The sequence below is a fragment of the Embiotoca jacksoni genome, unplaced genomic scaffold (assembly GCF_022577435.1).
Source record: "Embiotoca jacksoni isolate LCO1_2020_lvr unplaced genomic scaffold, fEmbJac1.0.p SCAF_21, whole genome shotgun sequence".
Classification (NCBI taxonomy): Eukaryota; Metazoa; Chordata; class Actinopteri; family Embiotocidae; genus Embiotoca; species Embiotoca jacksoni.
The window spans coordinates 3,964,033-3,987,924 of NW_027185352.1; the positions used below are offsets into that span (position 1 = coordinate 3,964,033).

A 23,892-nucleotide genomic window follows, 5' to 3' on the forward strand; every position below is an offset into this window, starting at 1 on the left:
TATGCCCCGAGCTGTGGACATGATACATTCCCCACTTTATGTTACTTAAATTAAATAAATAAAAAGATGGTACATTTTGTTGCCGACTACCAAATATACAATGGCTGTATTCTGAGAAAAATCCACAAAAGCTGCCTCAACCACTGGCTGAAGGGTCTTTCAAGCTCACTCTTGATGGAAAATTCAAAGACTTTGAAAGGAAGTTAGGACTGTTTATAAGCTTGCTAAAAAAAATACAGGAATTTGATTCTTGTTAAAGATTAAATTTTAAGTTTGGACAAATGGTTCACAATCATGAAAATGAATCATGAAATGAAAATTTCATGAAAAAAAATACACAAGTGTGTATACATGTGCATATATATTTAGCCTGTTTTGTATGCGTACCTTTTTTTAAATAAACTATTCTATGTTTGACATAGTGCATTAAAGTCATAATAATTCATTGTAAAACGTGTTATGAATAAATACGACTTTTGCTAAATTAACCGGTAAATTTACACATTTGTGAGTACAAAAAAAAGAAAAAAAAGAAAATCGACTACATTCAATAGATATTAACTTTAAGAAGCTGAAACTTGACATTTTGTGAAGTCAGTGAACATTTTTGAAGAACCTTAATTTTTCAAGGGCAGAAAAAATATTTGAAGTTCTTTACTCTTTCAACTTTTGCTGAACAGCAACCACTGTGGACAGAAGTGACAATCCTAAATTGAGGGAAAATGCAAGACAGTATCACACACTAAGCAATATAAACCTAAACTAGCCAGCATGTTACCTACTGGTTATACCAGACTAAAAACAGTACCGGCCGTAAAGGAACAGAAATATAAAATATCTAAAGGAAATAGAAGTACTTTGACTTTCACAGATTTTACAGAAACCTGAATCCCAAACATATTAGAATTGTAAATGACTGCAAAACATTCAGATTCAGTATCAAGTCAATCTATAATGGGTTCTAATAGACAAACACAGATGGTTGGTTTAGTTCATCAATAACTGCAGGACTTACCAGAGTTCCCATCATTCAGGACCATCGTGCTGTAGCGGGACTCCATCCCTGCCTGGCACACAGTCTGCAGGCCAAACAGCACCTTGATGCAGGGCTGCAGCTCAGACAATCGGAACTCAAAGTTGTCCTTCATCTGCCAGAAGGCGACCTCCTCTGTGACGTGGTCTGTACCGTTGAGGTAGAAGGCGGTGAGAAGGAAGAGGGAGTACTTGCGGTTCAGTGGGCAGTCCCAGGCCAATGATATGCTGCTGCTGTTCCACGACGTGACCTCAAAGTCTTTAGGGATGTCTGGATCTGGTGGGAGAAAAATGAAGAACTAAAGCAGCATTTCATGTGTTGAAAATGATTATCAGTGGTGTAGTAAAAAAAATCTGTATAGTTGCAGCATGTTTGGGAATCATCCAGGTAGTTTTTGGCACGTTTTAGTCCATTAACTCCATGTTAACTGAACTTTGCAAAACTGTCAACCATTTTTTTTTTTTTTTTTTTTTTTTTTTTTTTTTTTTTTTAAGTCTTTGCAGATTGTTTTGTAACCTTTTCCAGGCTGATGAGCTTTAACAACTCTTTTACATTGGTCTCCAGAAAGCCTCTTTGTTCGTGTCATGACACACATTTGTTGTGAAACTCAGACTTTGATAGATCACAACTCTTAAAACATAAACAGGGCACATCTGAATCTCATCCCATTGACTAAAAAACAGACTCTGATTTCACCTCCAAATTAAATGCTAATCTATCCTGGATATTTAGAGTTTTTCCACTTACAGAGGTGTAATAATGGAACATTTCCCTCACTATATAAATGACCTGGTGTGAGATTTCTGTCTTATTTGTCTCATCTACTTTGTCCGAGGATGTTTCAGGCCATATTTATTCAGAACTAGAGAAAATTCAAAATCATTCAGAAACTCCCAAGAACCACTGTACTGTTGCTTGCACTGATTTCCTGAAGAAAATGTCTATTAACTGATCTCACACAGATATTTTAAACCTGAGAAAACAACTCCAAATTTTTCTGCACGCTTATATCACTAAAGGTAAGTAGTAAACTTGTTTTGTAGTTTTGTGAACTGGTCCTTTAAGATTATTATCGCTACAGATGTCCACCTGACTGCCAGTCCATACCTGTAATAGTGGTGAGGCAGGTGAAGGAGTGAGTGTCTGCAATCTCAATACAGGCCACATAGTGGCTGCAGGAGTCCAGAGCAGTGAAGCGGTAGTGGTTGTGGGTGGTCGAATCCACACTGCAGATGTTGTAGGAGTCCAGTTCAATGTGGTACAGTGTCACGGTGTGACTGTAGATCACATCTGGGAGGTTCTCCACCCAGGACATCAGCAGCATGACAGGACCTCTGGACTCCAGCTTGACAGGGAGATGCATAGTGTGTCCTGGAAGACAAAATAAAAGAGTCATAAAAGTATTCAGGGAGGCAGAAGAACTGCACTACAACCAGATACATACATTTAAAACTATAATAAACCATCAACAACAAACGTCTTTACTTGGACAGCAAACTTCATTGCAGTCTGCACTGATGTATCTTGACATCTTGGCCTGTTTAAGGTGCTGTACTACAGGTCAGGTGGTCACAAAACACATTTAGATTCATCCTCTGGGAACCATAAAGACCCACTGCAGGTTGAAACATCAATTCTTACTAAGAGTTAACTGCATTTGCCATGATCAGGGCAAGAATGACAACACACTTTAAGGAATAGTTGAATGTTTTGGGAATTATAGTTATTTGTTTTCTTTCTGAGAGATATTTGAGAAGACCACTACAGCTACATTATGAAGAACAGAAAGGGCTTAGCTACCTGGCTGGAAACAGAAGTAAATGGCTAACCTAGTGGTTTTATAAATTAGTTTTCTGTGTGGCACTATTTCTTGGCTGGTTGCAACAAACTCTTTGTTGTCTCTCAAGTCAAACTCAAAACAAGACGTACAATTTTTGAATCGGCGGATCGTGCAGATTTTGCTGAACAAGCCTGACTGGCTGTTTTCCCTTGTTTTTCCTGCAGCTTTATATCTAATCACACAGATGTAAAGTGTGAGTGAAGAAGTGACTCTCACCAACTGCAAGGAAGAAGTTTTCATCCTGGTGGAAGAATATTGTGCCTTTTGCACACGCAAACACCTCAGTGGGACTCAACGACTCCAGGAAGCGCTGAAGAACAATCAGATGATTAAGTCAAACTGCTGTGAGATGAATGGTGTACAAAAATCTGGCATCACCATCTTTGTAAAAGTATATTTTCATACATGATATTTCAGAAGTACCTTAGTAGCATCTGTTGGATGTTCTGTTGGTTTCTGTAGGCATCTGATTTGAGTGAGTTTTGTACCTTTGGGTGACATGAACACATTTAATTTAACATTTATTAAGTGCTGGTTCTTCAAGGATACAAATAATAAACTGAGTTTAAAGCTTTGATGCTTACGTGGGCTGATTCGTAAAATCCACTTCTGAACAGAGCCCCCATACTCCAGTGTCAGCTTGTTTTCCACACCTGGCGAGATTGTCAAAGAGGAAATTTTGCCCTCCTTCCCAATGGATTTAAAAGATGTGACATTGAGCCATATGTTTCCATTTTGCCTGAAAGAAGTAAAAATAATCACTGTGTGGTGAACCCCATTCATATGAGGATCATACAAAATGATATCTAAAAGTCCGTTTCATGTTACCTCCATTTTGAACATGGACACCACATAACAACTTTACTTACCACGTTTTTTTGTTTTGTTTTGTTTACCAGCAGATCTCCTCCTCATCATCCAAGATACACTAATTCAGTTAAGCCAGGGTGAATAGCATGTGGCCAGACCATACACTTCAGTATACCAACGGTCTGGGGCCATTCTCAGGTTTTAGGCTGAACTCCTTAATAGCAGAAATCTTAAAGCTACAACATGCAGTGAGCTCAACCTAAACTCAACCACATTCAACATCTTTTTAGGATGAACTGGAAAAGCAGCCATGAGACAGGTCATAGGGTCCAACATCTGGTGGTCCTCGATCAATAGTGGAGACTGTTCCTATAGCTGGTTAGTGATATCTTGGATTATAGAGATTATTCCAGAACAATGACAAGAGATCACATTTCACTTCGTATGAACATAAACATGGTAAACTATGACACAAATTGTATTGTAATACATAAGGGGGAGACTGGGGCGATATGAAGTGAAAACCCATTCAAATATATATATATTTTTTTAAATATTGTATGCCGAATTTATAAACAAAAATCTAAAGAGTCATAAAGGTTTAAATTTAAATTCAACCATTGGTCCTGATTTGGAAGTAAAAATAAATTGACACTTTATGAATGGATTTTGGCTTAAGTTTCTCTTCGCGGAGCAGAAACGCACCCGTCCATTATTTACGCGCTGACTGGAGACATTTAAACCAAACAGCCGAAACAAACGTCTTTACCTTTCGAAAGCACCCTCCTTGCTCATCCAACATATCGAGAAGGAAATATCGTCGCAGCGTCCTGGAAGAAAATATGAAGGTATCTCTCCAAGTGTAATAAATTCTGCATGTGGGCTGCAGCGTGTCTGCTACTCACCACGCGATATAGTAGGTATCAGTACGAAAAAGACGAACGAATACTCAATGGCTTTCCTGGAAATATCAAAAGGTGATTAATTCGCTGAATTCGAGTGAGATACGTGATTTTAAAACTGTACGATTGTCTTCTTACATTTTCATTTGAAATTACAGCGAAGGAAAGTGTGTTGTGAAAGAGAAGGCCAGGCTGTGACGGAGTGCTGATGAGGGGCAGGTGTGCGCTGCCAGCATTCACCTGCTCACGAACTCACTGATCTCCTGCACAGCTGAGAAAGCGGAACGTCCTTGTGTTGGATGGCATTTATGATTTTAATGGCTAAAGTTGCTCTCATACTGATACTCTGCATAATTAGCCTGTTAATTCACGAATTTCAGGGAGAACATGCCAGTTTCATAACGCCTGAGAGAAATTAGCTCTTTTTTAAGCAACCACAAAACCACATGTTCATTTAACTTTTCAGAGAGCTTGTGTTTGCACGGTGGCCAGTTAGGAGGAGTTTATAATAAGCTTCTTTACTTATCTGTTCCATGGCATACCAATCAACATTACTATCTTCGCATGCGCACTATTCCTTTATGTATTCCTGGTTTTAACTATATTCAGGATATGATATAGAGCATAATCTGAATATTCATATCTCTACGCAAATGATCCTTCTGGGTATTCGAAGTCTCTTCATTACAGAAATGGCAAGTCTCTGCCAAACAGTTCATTCGTTTAAAAAAGTATACTTTTCATGTTTAATTGTGAAATTGCATAAAGAAATGCTTTCAATATCTTGTGATGCTATGGGTTTGATGGTGCACCATACTGATCCCACAAAATATTCCAGACCTTTGTAAATGAAACCAAATACTTTTTTAATAGGTTTTAAGACTTTTAAGACTTTTTAAAACAGACATATACCCTACTGGAGTATTTCATATTTTATAAGAAAAAAAAGCAAGGCTGAGAGATGGAAGGTCGGGAATATAAGCAGTTATGTGCAACATACCAGTTTTTCATGCTGTAAACATCTGACCCCATCATGACCTCACAGACCCTAAAGTTGTTTCATGTTGTGGTGCAGAAGGCCTGCAGATGGCAGCGTGCACCTAAATTCAAGTTTTCAATGAAGAAGCACGTAAATAAATGTATTTGTTTGAATTTAACCTCTGCAGATGATCAGCCGGACAGGGGATTTTTAAATAAAAACCAAAACCTTCAGTTTTTCCCTTCATGAAGCCTGTTTATCCTTATTTACCTGTTGTGAGCAACTGTAATTACATTAAGCAAAGGGAAGACGACTTGTTCTCTATTAGTGGTCCTACATCACAGTGTCTGTGTCCAGCTGTTCAGAGTCTACTGGATGAAATCCCACACAGCAGCTTTTGTCTGATAAATGTAAACCAGCCAAATTGGAGTCACAAGTATCCATAATCTGTGAAAAGTTTCAGGCTGCAGTCTGCAACTTTTGTACCTCAGCAGGACCATCATTCAAGCCAAATCAAGATCTAAGCAGCAGGATCTGGATAAGTGCAAGCGAATTGTATTGCAACATGGCTAGCTGGCAGTGCTTGTTGCTGCTGCCGTGCACACTAAGTTTAGTGCTTTCCTCTGGAGAGCTGACGAAAAATGATGATGACATCGACCTTGTCAGCTTTCTGAGAAATATCTATCCCGGGCTGGTGGTGAGAGACGAGCCGTTCATCATCAACCGAGACTTTGAGATAAACTCCCTGAAGGAGCTGGGACGCCCGAAGGACTTCGCAATCACACAGCAAACCAAGGACGAACCAGTCAATCAGGATACGGATGGGGCTCCTGGACCAGTGGTGCTAACCAAAAATGGACAGATTAAGGGGATTACTGTGGATAAGGCCCATGTATTCTATGGGATACCATATGCAGACCCTCCTATCGGGGCTTATCGTTGGAAGCCACCCAGACCTGTGAGTCCTTGGCCAGGGGTTTATGATGCCTCCTTCCCCAGGGCGGCATGCATGCAGGTCTGCAGCGGCCCTATCACTGAAGAGTGTCCTCACATGGTAAGGAACATATAACAACTTCTTACTTATTTGCATTTATTTGCATGCTGTCGTGATGTTTTACTTCAGTTGGAATATGCATGGTGGCATTTTAAGCTATTTTGACAGAGGGACTTAAAGTTAGTGTTAAAAAAAATAAATGATGATTTCAGCAGCACATATTGTACATGAAAGAACAGATTTGTTTTATATAAATCTGTCTTATTGTCAAAGATACTTTGGATGAAGAATTCTCATACATCAGATTAGATAATATGGAGCTGAAGAGCCACCAATAGTTTTGAGTGTGTGAGCTGTGGATGTGGATGCATTAGCCTACAGGAACCGGACTCTGGATTCAAAGATGGTGTCCACTCATTCCAGTGAAAGTCTACATCAGTACAGTCCAGTGGAAGTGGTTTGATTCACTATTGTGTGATTTATGTTTTAGAAACACTTAGATCATCTGTTTTCCCAAAAAGTCTCCAAAATATGAAGCATTTTTATGAGGTTTATTGGTTTAAATGTTGTTACACAACACTTCGAGGATTAACATTCTTAAGGTGAAATGCTAAATCTTTTATTCATTCTCTGTTGTCCTTAAAGTAAAGTAGATTAACTGAATTATGTGGAGTGTGAAAATACTGTAATCAGCCTATAAAATATGCAATTTGTCTTTGTTTTTAAATGATATGACTTCCTGCAGTAGAATATTTAGGAAAATAATAGTAACTGGTGCAGTTCTGTAGTTGACGGTGACCACTGGAAAAAAAAAAAAAATACCAAAATCGAACTCCTAACCCTAGAACCACATCACAAAGATGCGTTTATAACATTAAGACTGCAAGACTGAGCAGCAGAATCAGAAAAAGTCTTGAGTTCAGGAAATTAAGAATATCTCATTGCTGTCATTATCTCCCATTTAATGAAAAAAAAAAACATCAAAAGTATTGACGAACCAGTCGTAAAATATCTGCAAAACTTTAAAATGAGCTAGATATAGTTTGCATCTGGGTCCACTTGCAAACAAACTGCTTTCCTTGTTAAATTTAATAATAATAAAATAATAAATAATAATAAAGTAATAATTAAATTGTCTGACTATATGTCAGCCCCCTAGTTGTAATTTCAAGTCTTATTAGGAATTGCTGGCAGCTAACATCCTCTCGTGGTAAAAAGACCCTCCAAAGTGTTATTGATTAAGCTGCAAATTAACTGGGAAGTAACACTGAAATAAAATCCCATTTTACACTGATATGATTGGTTTGCTAACTGGTGTTATATATTAGGCCATTTTGTAACATCAGCTTGTCTGGGCTATTCAAATGGTGTGACTAAGATGTTAATGTTCTAATGTGCTATAATGTTGGAAAAATGTCGGCCTACTACTTTTGATTTTGAGTTGGCGACATTGGTTCTGATAGCTAACATGATCTACTGCTGTCAAGTGTCAACGAATCTGTCGCAAAATACCTGCAAACTGAGCATAGCTATTAGCAACATTTCATTTTACAAGGATTCAGTGACCTAAAATAAACGAGTGTGTGTGTCAGATTTCATGTGTTTAAAAACTACTACAGTTAAGTCACAAAAAAGTAACGTGAAACAGCGCGATGTGAAGGATAGTCGTTTATAGATCGTTTTAGTTTAATTGCAAGTCGGAAGAGGTTTTCTTGCACTTGCAGGCCAATGTATCGTTCTATAGTTGACTTGAAAAACATAATTGTCAAATAAGGAATTATGGTCAAAATATCAGCTTGAAAACTTGAAGATGCATCACTTCATGAAAAAACAGATTTTCCTTGAACACAAACTGAATAACCGGCGTTCTCTAATGTCTCTAAAAGGTCAGTGAGGACTGCCTCTATCTCAACATCTTTGTCCCTCTGGATGTGAACTTCAGCCCCGCTCAGCAGAGCTCCCTGCCCGTCATGGTGTGGATCCACGGCGGGGATTTCATCGCCGGTTCTGCCTCAAAACCACTTTATGACGGACGCTTCATCAGCAACTTCACCCACACTGTTGTTGTAAACCTGGAGTACCGACTGGGTAGGGAAGTTTGGTGCTATTTTACTTAAAAATGAACCTTTTCCAGTGTTAACTGGAGGAATGGCACGAGGAAATGGTGATCGTATCTCTGTATTTAACATTATTAAGTAAATGCATGACCTTTTCTAAATTGTACAGCGTGAGCAAAGATAAAGAGCGAATGAACCTCAGCGTCGGGAAGGCAATGAACGGAATCTCGTGGAATCACTTAGTTAAATAATGGTGTGCTTGTCATGGAGCGCATGTATGTGTGTGTGTGAGACAGAAAGGCTGGGTAATGAGTGTGTGACACTATTTTAAATGGTTAAGCCTTTTGGAAATTACTCTGCTTCCCTGCAAGACTGAAAACAGGAAATTAATGTCTTGCCTGAGTCATTATGTCTTTCTGATCATGTGAATTGATGCATGTTGGAAGGTGCTTTCGGATTCCTCGTGTCGGGCAAAGATCCCCACAGCTCGGCTGCAGGGAATTATGGGATCTTGGACCAGCAGGTCGCTCTTCTTTGGGTCCAACGGAATATTGCTGTGTTTGGAGGTGATCCCAGCAAGGCAAGAAAGTACACACACACACGCACGCACGCACGCACGCACGCACGCACGCACGCACGCACGCACGCACGCACGCACGCACGCACACACACACGCACGCACACACACACACACACACCTAGAATAATATTGTGAAGATATCACAATCAATAACTGTTTTTTGAAGAGCGGTATTCAATTTTCTTACTTCAAAGATTGACATTTATTTTCTGTGCTCTGCAGTGACGGGCTTCACAATGGTAACAAACACAAACACAAAATTAAAAACAAAAAAGTTTTTCAATGCAATATGCATAAAAAAAAGATCAACTGGGAATAAACCATGAAAAATTAGCACACTGTGAAAAAATAAAATTATGAAACCTTTACGATTATGAATATCTACAGTCTAAAAATGATATACAAAAATTTCAAAGTCTGTAAATTTGGGACATCAAAACAGTTTGGAACAGGTACCAAAAGTTTGCATGTAAACATACATGCTACTGTTTCACAAAAGATGTCACCCAACAAAAGGTGACGTTGGGGTTAGGGTTAAAGCATTATAGACACACTGGGCTCGGGTTAGATTCGGGTTCAAAGAAACTCCAGTATGCTGGAAGCCAACCACAGGCAACGTTTGACTTGCAGTGATGAGTCGTGATTGTTCATGTCACCAGTCAACAAGTTTGGGAACCACTTCTACAAAATTGTAAACATTCATGGTCCACAGATGATGAGTCCAAATTAATGTATTGAATCGTTTCATTGAACTGTATGAATCATGAAATTGTTTGACATTCCTTGGACATTTGTATTTCTCTATTAGGCCTCCTTTGTGATCAAAGAGTTTATGATTGTCCCATCAGCTTCAGCTTTACTTGTGTACTTGAGTGCTAATTTGGAAATGTTGGCATGCTAATAGGCATTAGGCTTAGATTAAGTAGTATAGTTTTATAGTGAATGAATAACAGTGACATTATCTTGATAGTTTATTGTGTGGCCACAACTTTATCATTTTATTTATATACAAGTTAATTACAAGAAGTTAAAACATAATTGTATCACTTCTCAGTCACTGAGATGGTGACCACGGGAAACATCACACCTGCTAAGCATTTTAATGTTAGTATGCTGACTTTAGTATTTAGCAAAGCCTCACAAAGCTGCTGATATGGCTGCAGAATCTGAGTCTTGTTTCACAGTGTCTTCCAACCGATAAGCACCAGTTTGCTGGACTTGTGATATTTGTAATATCAGCCATACTTGGTTGTACTCAGTGGTCATCTTCTGTACAACATCCCCTCTTTGTTTTTATCTCTTTGCTTACTGTTAATGTAACAGTGAAAAAATAGCGAATATTTTGAGAGTTTGTTTGCGACATTTGATACGAGCCTCACAACAATCCCAAATGATATCAACGAATGAAATACGACTTCTAGTTTTTTATTCATGTGTCCTGTGTTATAGGATAATTTATAAACAGGTAGGTTGTGGGCCATTAACAGACAAGTGCTTCTGGCTAGTGAAGCTCAACCAGTTTTCATTTTACAAGTCGTTTTTTTTTACAATATTGCAAACATTTAAAGCTGCTGATTGCGTTTTTTGTTTCCTCGTCAGGTGACGATATTTGGTGAGAGTGCAGGCTCTCAGTCAGTGAGTCTGCAGCTGATGATCCAAAGCAGTAAGCCTCTGTTCAAACAGGCCGTTCTGCAGAGCCTGCCGTTCTCCATCCCTCTGAAGACCAGGTGAGCCCCGACAGCTCAGGGTCATCTTGTTTTCTCATGTGTGACTGATCTGCACTTGGCAGCAATTACAAATGACTTTGAACTCAAAAGACACTGAGCTGTCAGAAGTATTAATTAATCAGAGGGCAGTACCTCTCGCCGTGCTCAAACCTTGCAGGGGCGTCTCTGTGACGCTTTGGGACGACTTCATGCCGAACTGTAATTGTGTTTTTTTTTCTGCGTCTCCTTCCCAGACATGATGCCCTGAAGCTGGGAAAACACTTTGCTAAACAGACCAACTGCTCTGTGAGCGACTTTGTCTGCCTGCTGTCTCTCGCTCCACAGGTCATCCTGGCCGCCCAGATGAAAACAAGTAGGACGCCACGAACCCCAAATTTAGAGCAAAACACTCAGGGCTGCCCACACAGTTACATAAGAAGGCAGGATATATGTTTATCTGCAAAGGATGAACAACATTATATTTATCCTGAGGTACTGGAAAACAAGGTGATGAAGACTGTGTACAGTGAGCCTTTAATGGGGCAATTAGAAGGATTTTACTGCCTTAGCAAAAAATTCAATGAATATAATATATCTGCAGAGTTGACAGCGTTATTGATCAGTATCACTGACTGTGATCACATCCTCAGCAGCAGTTTTCTGGCTGACTGAGCTAACTTTCTGGAGTAAAAACCAGGAAAGAAAAGGCGCTGTGGAGAAGACATTTTAAACATTATAGAGGAAAACCCTTTTCTTTTCTTTTTTTTTTTTTTTAGCTTTTATAGCATTCACTGTGGAGATGTGTCACTTTATCTACTTTTAATTCATCAATCTCTCAGCTCTATTTTGAAAATCTGAATTTCAGACTGTATTTTCAATCCAAGTGATTTTAGAGTTTTTTGAACTCAGGTTCCAAGATCGTGAACCCGTTCAGGTTCCTGGAGGTCTTTGAGACGTGGGGTCCGTATATCGATGGGGAGTTAATAAAAGAGCAGGCTGTCACTGCCTTTCAGAAGGGCCATTGGCAGAAAGAGAAGCCGGTGCTGCTGGGTAAGACCACACAAACACACACACACACACACACACACACACACACACACACACACACACACACACACACACACACACACACAAACAATGAAATTCTATTATTTTTCTGGATTTATTGCTTATTATCTCAGCTGTTACTGTTCTGCTGGGTTCCCACTGGCTCTGTTGCAGTATATGCCAGCTTGGTGAAAAGATTCCTGAGATCATAACAAAGCTGAAGGCAGTGTCCATTGTTTAAGGGTGATTTTTAAACCTGGAGATATTCAGACAGCAGAAAGACTCACAGCAAGGCTACAGGCACCACAGAATCCTCCTTATTTGTTTGGACCGAGGCTCTGTTTTCTGTCCTGCAGGTACGACCTCAGAGGAGGGGGTGCTCTTTGTGTACGGGATGTTCACCCAGCCAGTCTCTGCAGTGGAGTGCACCGTGTACATCACAGCCATCTTTAAACAACACGCTCTGCGGATCCTACACAAGTACCTTCCCCTGTACAGGGATGTGGACCGCAGGGACATGCTGGCTCAGGTAGGAGTAGCTCCACACAGTCTGTTCGCTGTCAGCACTGAAGCTGATCTACTGTTGAGTCCAACAAACTGATGCAATCATACACACATATTTAGTGAGAGGCAAAAAAAACATCATTCGTCATGTTAATAAAGCACATGGGTGGAGCCAGTGAGGATTCATTTCAGTGGTTATGCAAAAACATCTTTGATTGTTTGATATAAAACATAAGACACTAAGGCTGTTCACTGGTGATGGACAAATGACCCTCATTTAACTCCACAAACCTACATTTATAGCCGCGAACGAGGAGTCGAGTTCATTTCCCTGGATGCTGCAGACTGAACATACAGCTACACCAAAAAGATTTCTCTTGCTTGCCACTGTGGTCAACCAGGGTTTGTATATTTCCCTGGTTGACTGCCTGCACACACGAGTGGCACAAAAATAACATCTAGAAACTATGCTTGATATAAATTTCAACTGTCATTGTTAGCCATGCTGGTCTCTTCATTGATTGGTTGGTCGGTCAATAACTACTTTTAGATATTTGATAAAGTGCCATAACAATTACAGCTATATATGTTTCAAACAAGATAAATTATATTAACATTGTTGATCCTCTATCTTTTCCTCTTGTGCCACTGTGAGGTCCAATACAAATGTTGGTATGCTAATTTGCTAAAGTAAGATGGTGAACATTGTAAACAAGACCTGCATTATGAGTTTGTTACCATGACAACTAGCTTACCAATCATTAGAAATTTAGGCTAAAGACCGCTTGGGACCAGTATTTGTATAAACTTTACTAATAGACCCTCATAGTTCAAACAGACCAGGTGGTGTCGTTATGGAATTTTTACAGGACTTTAATAGTTGTAATCCACAGATACAACAATGACACATCATTTACAGCCAATTTTTTTCCATATGTCTCTCTCCCCTTGACCCACCGGATGAGCACCCTCTCTGTGTTCGGGAACCTCCCGATTTACAAATGAGGCGCTGTGGATCATAGTACACATTTGTGGATTTTGTTTTACAGATCAGCTGCACAACACATTTGATAAAAATCTGCAAACAAACACGAGGGCAGTCACAAATGTCACGTTGCCCACAAAACTGCAAAAACCTATTTAAATGCGTCTTTGTATTTACTTCAAAACACCTCTCAGAGGCACGAGCATGGCTGATGACTCTTAGCTTTGATTGTCAGTTCATTTTTATCACGGTTTGTTTCAAGGTTTTGTAAGATGTAATAATGCAGAGGTGGACTGGGGGACGATGACACAGTAGAAGAACAGAGTTTTTTTCTTTGACTTTTGGATGCACAGTGTGAGGCAGCAGCCTCGGGGAGCTACAGCGGGTCAGTAGGTGACAGACATGTTTATTATTCAGTCACAGTTGATCGTGAGGTCCTGCTTCTCGCAATGAAGGTCGTTTCTCTAGAGGACTGTGAGGTCAGCGGAAATGTTTTAGAGACTAAGAATATGTAAATTCGTAATCTTGTTTTTGGGATTTGAAACCAAGGACATTTTCTTGGTTTATTTTAAACTGACTGTCTTGAAATTGACATGTTTACATGTGCCTGTTGTAAAAGGAAAGTGTTTTTCCTGGCCTGGTGTTACCAGCCCCAAATTCACTGGATAAACATACGGGTTTGGGTGTGATCCATAGGGAATTGTTTCCAGTCGTTGCATCCTGGTTGTAGACCTCGGGTTAAGGACCTTCGCAATTGCCTTTAGAAAAAAACACTCGACTTCAATGTAATCGCTCTTAACAATCCACTCTGATGACTGATTGGTTCACAGAGTGGCTAAGTGAACCTTAATGTGAGCAGTGTTTCCAGACTACAATCCCAGCACAAAAAAACTAAACAAAACAAAAAACAGAAGCTGTGAGCAAAAGTCTGGCAGAGCTAAGCTATGTTTCCCTTTGTTTATTTGAATTTCTATTTCCAACCTTGAAAATATGACTCTGAATGTGGTGTCTTCTCCTCTCAGGCAACATTTTTAAAAGTCTTAAGACTAATTTTTTTAAGTCACTTCTATGCATTTCCTCCATTAAGCTTAGAGAACACGTGCAGATATGATCAGCTCACAAGAGGGCAAAGTTACTGAGTCGTGCTGCTTTCGATTTTTGTTTTCTTTCATTTTGTGTGGCTTTGTCTCCTCATCATTGTTCTAATTAGATGCTAGCTGTCCCCCTACTTACATTTAACCAATGAATTGTGTTCAAGAATAATAAAGTTGCTTGTGTGAAAAAGAAAACAGCCAGCATAAACACTATAACCTGCACGTAAAGGGCTTTTTTTTTCTGCTCCATATTTTTCTTGCACTCACCAACTGAAAAATGAACACTCAGGCACAGTCTGCCACACACATCCAAACACACACACACATGCATCAATAATCACTGATTGAATGGCTGTGCGAGGCAGGCCGTTACGCTTGGATCGATGTCCCACCCTGCCGGAGCTCAGTGTGTAATGAGGACTGAGCTGTCACTAGCCTCCCTGTGTCTAACGAGTCTGAAAACGATTGTTCTCTTCTGCTGCCATGATTTGTAAGTTGCGAGTCGAGATCAGGCCAAAAGATGAAAAGACATGTCACCTTGTATAAAAGTTTGGCATCATTAGCAACTTTCCAGACTTCGGTGCTGCTCCCTGTCTCCTCAAACATGTGCCTACAGAGGGAGCTACAACTTCAGTAGCTCCGACTACGACTCCAAGACAGATGCGTTTTTTTTCTCTCCTCCATCATTTGTATGGGTGAAGCATGTGGACCACCTGCAGTCAGCGAGTTTGTCTGTTTGAGATGCAGCCTGACTGCTCCATGAAGAGGTGACTCGTCTCTCTTGAACGTCTACAGTGACAGGAGGGATAAGATGAGGAATTACCGAGGAAGTAGAAGACAGGAGGGCCGCCACAGGAAGAAACGGATTTTGTGAATTGACACTGTATCTGTTTTAATGAGGTTAGACTGAATTTTGAAAACACCTCCAGGTATAATGTAATACAATTCAAATATAGACTGAAAAATGGCTCTAATTGAAAAACTGAACATAGTGACCTCCATGAAGGTATAATTTATTGCAGATGTGCCTAATAAACAGAATCATTAACAGATCTTTATATATATATCAGTGGGTCTAATGACTATATCTAATTTGAAAGGTGTTAGTCGTCATGGCAAACCCACAGAGAGTTATTAACCAACTTTACAGTTCATCAGCTTTTTAGATTGTTCTGCCTGGTTCGGTTTGAGGTCTGTTAAAAGGGAATGTTTCCTTTTTGCTCTATCTAATGTAGGAATTGTTGAACAGTTTGGTTACTCTCTATAATGTTGTAAGGCTTTGTTGGAATTTACTATGTCAACCCTGAAATGACTTGTGTTGTGATTTGGCACTATACAAAAGAAATTAAGCTCATTTCCAGGCTGCTGTGAAAAGTAGTTTTAATAACAATGTCTATCTGTCAGCACCAAACAGAGGACAAAGTTAGCAACTAGCTGCTGAACATACCGAAACATTTAGCAGCTTAAAAGACAGATATTTCCATCAGGAGTTGGTGGAGACCAAAACAAAGCTCCAAATAAAACAAATAGCATGATGTTACTTGTATGCCCCCAATATGGGCAGGGCTTTACAACTAAATGCAAATTCCAAAGTATCAAATCAAAATAACTGCTTTTAATTCAATAAACTACTGACTAACCATTGGCTGACAGCACGGCATCAGGCTACAAAATAGAACCGAGCCGCAGTTTGTGCGAATTCGTGCCCATTTTATTATTCACATTGACAGTAAATATAATGTAGCTTTTAAATGCATACAGTGTGTGTTTTTCAAACCAGTGTACAAAAGGTCAGTGCACCCCATGGAAATTATTGGCTTTATATATATATATATATAGAAAAGTAAACATTTGATCATCATTGATACAGTGCCTACGGATAAATCTCATACTTGAACCCAACCTAAATGAAAATGTGTTTTTTTTGTATCATGTTTCCAACAGAAATATCAATAGATGTAGTATTATTCCTTGGAAAAGTACACCCTCAGGCGTTTGTAGGCGTTTTGCTTGATTCTCCACCAGTCGTTGACGTCAGCTGCCTGAGGTTTTTTACTACACATCTGCACAAAATTCCTTCAGTTGGAGGATTTTTGAGTGTTTTCTGGCCTGTTTAAAATCTCCCCAATTCAATTAAAATCTGGGCTTTGACTAGGCCACTTCATAACTCCATTTCTTCCTTTTTTTTTCCTTTCTTTTCTCGGTGGATTTGCTCATGTGATCATTTCCTGTTGAAAGGTCCACTTCCAGATCAACTTAATTTTTCAGCCAGATGGCCTCACATTATATTCAAGCACTCTTTGACATGGATCAACCATATCTTTTGTTGTCATGTGGACTTAAAACCATGCATGCTAGTTAGAAATGCTGTCTGACTTTGGCTAGCGCTGCAGAACATCACCATGTTACATGATATTAAAACCTCATGGGAACCACCAGAGCTTTGCCGTAAAACTTCACTGACATGGATGACCTGTGGTTTGTGTTTTTGGTTTTAAGAATTTTGGACCCGTGATTTCATTTTACACTTTAGTTTTAATTTCCAGCAAAAAACCTGTAAAAACAGTTTAGCTCAGGAATTTGTTATTGTAACAGAAGTCATGTCCTTGTGGGATGTATTTCTGATCCTTTAAATGTCTTTTCACCTTCCTGGCTTGTTTTTGTTCCTTTTTTATTTTGTCCTCTTTTTTTTTTTTTTAATAGTATCAGTACAGTCTGAAGTCATAAAAAAGCAATAAAAAAGTTGCCTCTCAAAAAGTGTTGCTCTAGCAGTGCATGATATTCCCCCACCACACCTTAACCCTTCACCCCAGATGTTTCCCCAGATGTTCTCATAAAATATTTCTCAGATTTAATTTCATGTGTGTCAAAAGACCGGTGGAAACTTGCATCTGACCGGACAATATTTTAGAACATATTTTAGGTGAATAAACGGTATGTATAGGGTAGCACCGATTTTCCCAAATAGGCCATGTTGGCATGTTTGTTATTGAGGATGAGATTTTTCTAACTAAACAGGTGTTTGTCTTTACTCACGCAACATAACTAGGCCAAGCATGTACCTGACTGGACAGCAATCCGTTCACATTGAAGATCAAGTCAGTCGAAGTCAGCCGAAGTCAAAAGTGAACACAGCTAATGTCTGCAAGCTGCCAACTCCCACATCCCAAGGCAGCAAAACAACTCCATCATGTAACATTTCCACCTCATAGTTTGTATTAAGTTCTTCTGAGAAATTGTTTTTGGTCAGCATAAAATATCTCTACTGTTACGGTGGCCAAACAACCAATTGATTTGTCTGTCCAGAAGACAATTTTTTTATTCTAAAAAAAAACCTGGTCTTTGTCTTTATGCTCACTGGCAAACTGTAGTTTTGCTCAAATTTCTTTTGGAACAATAAAAAAGCGTTTTGTTTTTTTTATGACTCCCATACGGTCAAATTAGTGCTACCTCTTTCTTATTATAGACGCATGAATTTTGGCACCAAACAGTTCCAAGAGTTACCTGCCAACCTGTTCTCATCCCAAGATGTGAAATACTGGCATTTTGTCACCTCCCACAGTAGCCTGAGGTTTAGGAACCAAAATGTCTTGGTTAGGTTAAATTAAGTAATTTTACGTCATTAACATTAGCTACGTCACATAAGCTAAAGTTAAATATGTTACATTCATTAATTAACCACCTTACAGTACTTTAAAGAAATCCACCATGACTTACTGGGGGTTCGAACTAACATTCAAGCAGTTCCTCATGCGGACTATGTCACGCTTCCTACACATGACCTCCTTCTTCGACCTGAGTGGATATAGTGAGGTAGCAACTTTTTTTCCCTGAAGAGTTCCTTGCCACAAATTTAGCGACTTTTCGACACCCTGTTCCTGACCTTAACGGAAATGTCAATGAGCTGTGAATGTGTGTGGCAATATTCTGTAACTGTAGAGCCTCTCAATACCAGCTGCTTGCCTGCTGCTAACACACTTAAAGCTCCTCGAAGGCTGGATTCAAAGTTAACATAAGAGGTTGAGTTGTCCCTTGTGTCCCTCACAGTGTAGGTCAGTGTTGGACACGTCATGTTTTAATTATAATACCCACAGTAGCTGTTTTATTTACTGTATTATATTCATCTAGTGCCAAGAGTAGCAGCAGTAAGGTCTGCCTTGTTTCGTCCCTGTAAATCAGAATGGTCTCTGGTTGCGGTAAATGTTCTTTTATGAACTGTGATAATGAGTAGTGGTCGTGGTGAACACAAGCTTTGCAGGGTTTGTGGCTTTGCTGGAAACATGTTACTGAAAAAGACAAAATGCCTGAGTCTTTTCTTAAACATGCTTCATGTGTATCCGCAGCTTTGGCACATTAATTATTCACACAAATTGATCCTTGGCTCTTATAGTCTTCTTTTGATGCTTGTTTTATTCATTTGAATTACTTCAGTGTGTTTATGTCCCACTTGTATGTTTTTACAGCTGTGAAAATACATAGGTGGACTGTTGAATGATTTCACAGCAGAGGAAGGAAGCATCCAACAGTTTTCTGTCAGACTTTTCAATCCACAGCGCAGGATGGTGGCATCAGGGAGCTGCAGGGGGTCAGGAGGTGACACCACTGGACATATTTAGTATTCAGTCACAATTCACTGTGCAGTAGGGAGATGGTGGGGTCACAGCCAAAGCTCGCCCCTCCAGATACAGAGACGCCTCCCATGTCTTTATAAAGGCCACTTCTCCAGAGGATAGTGGGGGTCAGCACTAATGTCAACCAGTCATTCACAGAGGAGGCTGATGTGGAGAGCTTCTCATTTGTATGTTTGTGCCGTGTGTGCACTTTCTTTCTGAACACACCCTGAACAACATAATTCACATAATCTTCATCTTTCCCATTAAAAAACACAAAAACAGAACTCATCAACTGTGTGAGCGCCGCTTCATGATGAGTTTCCAAATGAAAGAATCCAAAACACTTCTCCTGTCATAGAAGCTGACAACAAATTACAATGGTGCTCTAAACTGTATTTTGCTAACACAGGATTTTCAGCTCAATCATTGACAAGATCATCAACTTTATGTGAAAAGCTGCCAACAATAGAAGCAATTCCAGTGAAGAGGGATCTTCTTGTCAGGCTCATAGAGGATATGTGACATAAATTACAGTTAACAGATTTTATGAAAAAAAAATGTAGGCCTCATACTGCTAACAGCACATGTCTTTCCATCTACTGTACCTCTGGCAGCGATGTTCATTTCACTTATTTAAATTGCTCTCTACAGAAACAACATTTGATCATTAAATTATTCCTAAATAACACCTAAAATGTGTTTCAACACCACAAGAAACAAAATGAATGTGAACCATTGTAATGCAATTCTAACCCGGAGGAGGAAAACGTTTTCAGTATGTCCTTTACCAAAGGATGATTGACAGAATATAAACATGGGCATCATACTATTTCTCATCTGGAAAAACACACAGCTTTGGTGCTAAAGGGTACTACAGTTGCAGTACTTGATTTGAGTTAGTGGGACCTCTACCTTTTAAGTGTGTTCCAGTGACACTAATCGCCCATTAAACTCCTCCTGGGTGGATGGGTGAAGGTTGCAGGTCGGGCAGATATAGATTTCCAATCACAAATCACATTGTTCATCACACTTCAAACGTTGAAGTTTATACATTTTTTCATGCTGAAGTCCATATGTCAGTAAGTCAATGCATCACAGAACAGTTTGGAAAGTATGAAAATACGTCAGATAGTGACTGCACTTATATTGACAGGTTCAAATATTGTTTTACATACAATAAATGTTCTACATTTCAAAATGTAATATACATTTTAAAATGTTTATGTGAACATGTGCTTCCAACGTTTTGGTCGTGGCTGGAGGGAAAGTACCTGTTAAAATGTTTTTAATAAATTATGCTGTGTGTTGATTAAGATGGCTGTCTGATGTTGCGGAAAGAAATGCGCCTCAAAATAAAAACAGATTATGTGGAGTATGAGTACCATAGATAGACAGAGGAAGAGAGAACAGAGAACAAATAATATTTCTAGTTCTCTAACTCTGCTCGAAAACATGGTAGACATTATTTAACTTAAATTATACCATGTACGTGAATGTGTGAGACATGACAACCAAGTGTTCAGGTGCAGTATGTGCAGGTTAGGGATTAATGCATTCGTGCATGTGCCTTTTCTAAGCAAGGTAAGAAGTGTGTGTGTGTGTGTGCGTGTGCGTGTGCATGTGTGTGTGTCAGATGTGCGGCTGTGTGGGCGCAGGTTGTGTGCTACTGAAAAAGACACTCTGGTTTCCAGGTAACAGGCAGGAGAAGACAGTCCTCCTTAATTTTCTTTGGTTTCCTTTTAGCTGAGAGGGAACAATAGTTTCTGTTGCCCTGCTCCCAGCGCGTTTCTTTGTAGAGGTCACGCTAATTAGTTTTATTCATTTTCTTTCCTCCAAAAACACAGGAGAAGCTAAAAGTGCTGAGCAATTCTTCAACTGGAAAACAGAGTGTTTATATATATATATATATATATATATATATATATATATATATATATATATTTTTTTTTTTTTTTTTTTTTTTTTTTTTTTTTTCCAGGTTTCAGATTTTTCAGGTTTCAATAGATGAGTGAAATTCTGTTTAATTATGGATTTGGACCTGGTAACCTGCACATGCAACATACAGCCACGGCTAAAAAATCCCTAACCCAGAAATTGCCCGTACACTATACCTATCATGTTTTTAAATCATTAATTAAAAGTCATTTTTCTCAAATTCCATAATTAAGAAAGAAAAATAATCCCTAAAGGCATAAAGAAAGAAATAATAATTTCCAAATTATATTTACATAACATTCTAAATAAGAGTGAGACAAAAGCAGTACATCACTTATAAGAGACAGTGTATTCATGAGTGGGAGGCTTTTGTGTGTTTTTCCTCCAATACTGGAGAAGAGAACAGGTGTGTGATGTCACAGGAAGAATGAACATGTTTTTGTAAAAGGGACAATGACAGCAAAATACCATCTTATGTAAAGCTTGAGTGCTGTGAGTCACACATGTCTCTGAAACAGTAACATAACAATGCTGATATTCACCATTGTCACTATCTTAGTACAGCTATTTTCTACAATTTAGTAATTAACACTACACATGCAGTACGCATGAGGCTGATGGAAATGTCATTAGCTTTGCAAATGTTTTGGCCAAAATCCACACAATAAACCAAAGTATTGTACAAATTACGTGTTTGACCTGATTATGTAACTTTATAAGTGAGGGGATCAGCAAAGTGGTTACAATTCATCTGGAGGAAAAGACATTTCAGTCAAAACAACATATGCCAGCCTCATGGTGGAAATAGAAAGGTTGGGCGATCACCAAACTGGATGCTCCTGTCCATCCATTATACTGTAGATGCTGAGATATTTCACATATTTTCACCAAAGTTGTATTCTCCATTTACACCTTATATTAACATTCAGTCTCAATGTTTATCTTTCGAAAATTTCATGCCAATCCATCCAAAAGCTGTCAATATTTGCTTTAGTCTGGACCGAAGTTGTGGACTTACTGACTTACTTGGTTTCTCCTAAGAGACCAATGTTGGTCATCATGTTGTCACGACTGTTGTTTGACCAGCTCTCTCTTGTTTCTCTCCCCAGATCGTTACAGACTACGTCTTCTTGTGTCCATCCAGGAGGTCAGCGCGAGCTGGCACAGCAGCAGGCAGCGACGTGTGGATGTATGTGTTCGACCACGTGGCCTCAGACCACCGCATCTGGTCAGGTCTCACCTTCTGCTACCAGCACGCCTGCCACGGTGCCGAGCTGCCCTTTCTCTTTGACTCGGCCTCGGTGGCCAACTTCACCCTGTTACCATCAGAGAAGCTGCTGTCCAATCGGATGCTGTGCTACTGGGGCGCCTTCGCCCACACCGGTGACCCCTCCTCCAGGGTCCAACAGACCCCCTTCTGCCGGGAGCAGCGTCTGCCTGTTTGGCCACGCTATTCTGACACCAGCGGCTGGCTGGTCATGAACCTGACGGTGCGTTCACATGCACAAGTGGGAACCAGGAACCATATATGCGACTTCTGGGACAAACTGGGCATCTACTAGTGAGGGGACCAGCTGGGTGTCATTATATGCTGTTCACTTTGTCACGACTTTTGTTGTGGTATTTATCACAAAATGATATATCCCTAAGTATGAGCTTTTGGGAATTGCTCCCAGCAGCAACTATTTAACTATTTCAATCAAAAAAACAGCTTTTAGAAAAAAAGCATTTCTATTATCCATCTTCGGCAACATGTGAGGCCCGGGACACACTGTCTGTGTGGTGTGTGCAGAATGTCTTCATTTTCATTCTGGCGCCCATGTCAACAGGTTAGAGCAGCGGGAGACACCCATTAGACAAGCAAGCCTCACGTCTGCAGTACATCATGTTGAGAATACAGGTGCTGTGCGCGTTTACCCAAAATTATAGACAGGTAAAAGATCTGTAATTACATGTGCACTATATAATTATAGCAGAAACCAAATGTAGGCTCTAAATACATCATGGCAATAATTTAACAGGTGAAGGGCTGTGTGCCCGGGGCTCTTTCCCCCCCTCTGTCTCAATCTGTGTCTCACTCTGAATGAGAATTAACAAAAATCCCCAAAATTGGTTACAACTCTTTACTTTTCAAACTTTAAACATTCACTAATGATGGCCATTATCCAAGGGAAACTCAATGATTCAATTATCGGACTGGTAGTAGCTGCGCCACAGTAGACGCGCTGCTAGTGTAAATACACACGCGTGTGCGAGCTTTGCAGCGAGGTAGACGTAAACACCAAACACCATTCACTAATTAATACTTCAGAAGGCAAAAGATGGCTGTGCACATCAGTTTTTCAAAGGAGCTTGAGAGAAATAGGACAAAAGCAGAAGGTTGAGGGGGAAAAAAAACAACGTTTTCGGGTCAGTCTAAATGTGGCTTGTGAGACAAACACAGATATTGTCTGTAGTTAGCTAGTTGGCTCGTGGTGTATAAAAATAAAAGTGCAAAAAGAAATCCAGAATCCAAATTTGACCAAATAAAATGAGGCCAAAAGAAGCATCTTATTCTTGCTGAACACACCCTGAGAGTGCAGCCACTGTCAACACATAAAACATTACATGTTCAGGCCAGAACTAGACAGACAAAGGCTACGGCTTAAGGACAATATAGCTGGAGGGCTTTTAATTTGAAATAAGGACTTTTATTTTGAAAGAGATACAGGACGTTGTATCATTCTGCCTACCGATGGTGGAACTTTGATCACTTACTATCTTAATCAATCAGTCACCCTCTCAGTCAGTGACAGACACTCTGGTACAGAGAG

The 23,892-nt window shown here is 39.6% G+C and overlaps 1 protein-coding gene across 1 annotated transcript; it reads left to right on the forward strand.

Annotated features, from left to right (window-relative positions):
• Nucleotides 1–6,129: 6,129 nt before the first annotated feature.
• Nucleotides 6,130–22,782, forward strand: LOC138202712 (cAMP-regulated D2 protein). Its single transcript, XM_069156971.1, has 8 exons — nt 6,130–6,618; nt 8,445–8,646; nt 9,062–9,195; nt 10,795–10,922; nt 11,156–11,274; nt 11,811–11,951; nt 12,305–12,477; nt 22,189–22,782. Exons 1-8 carry the CDS (start codon nt 6,130–6,132, stop codon nt 22,639–22,641), a joined length of 1,839 nt encoding a protein of 612 aa, XP_069013072.1. The 3' UTR covers nt 22,642–22,782.
• The last annotated feature ends 1,110 nt before the right edge of the window (nt 22,783–23,892 follow it).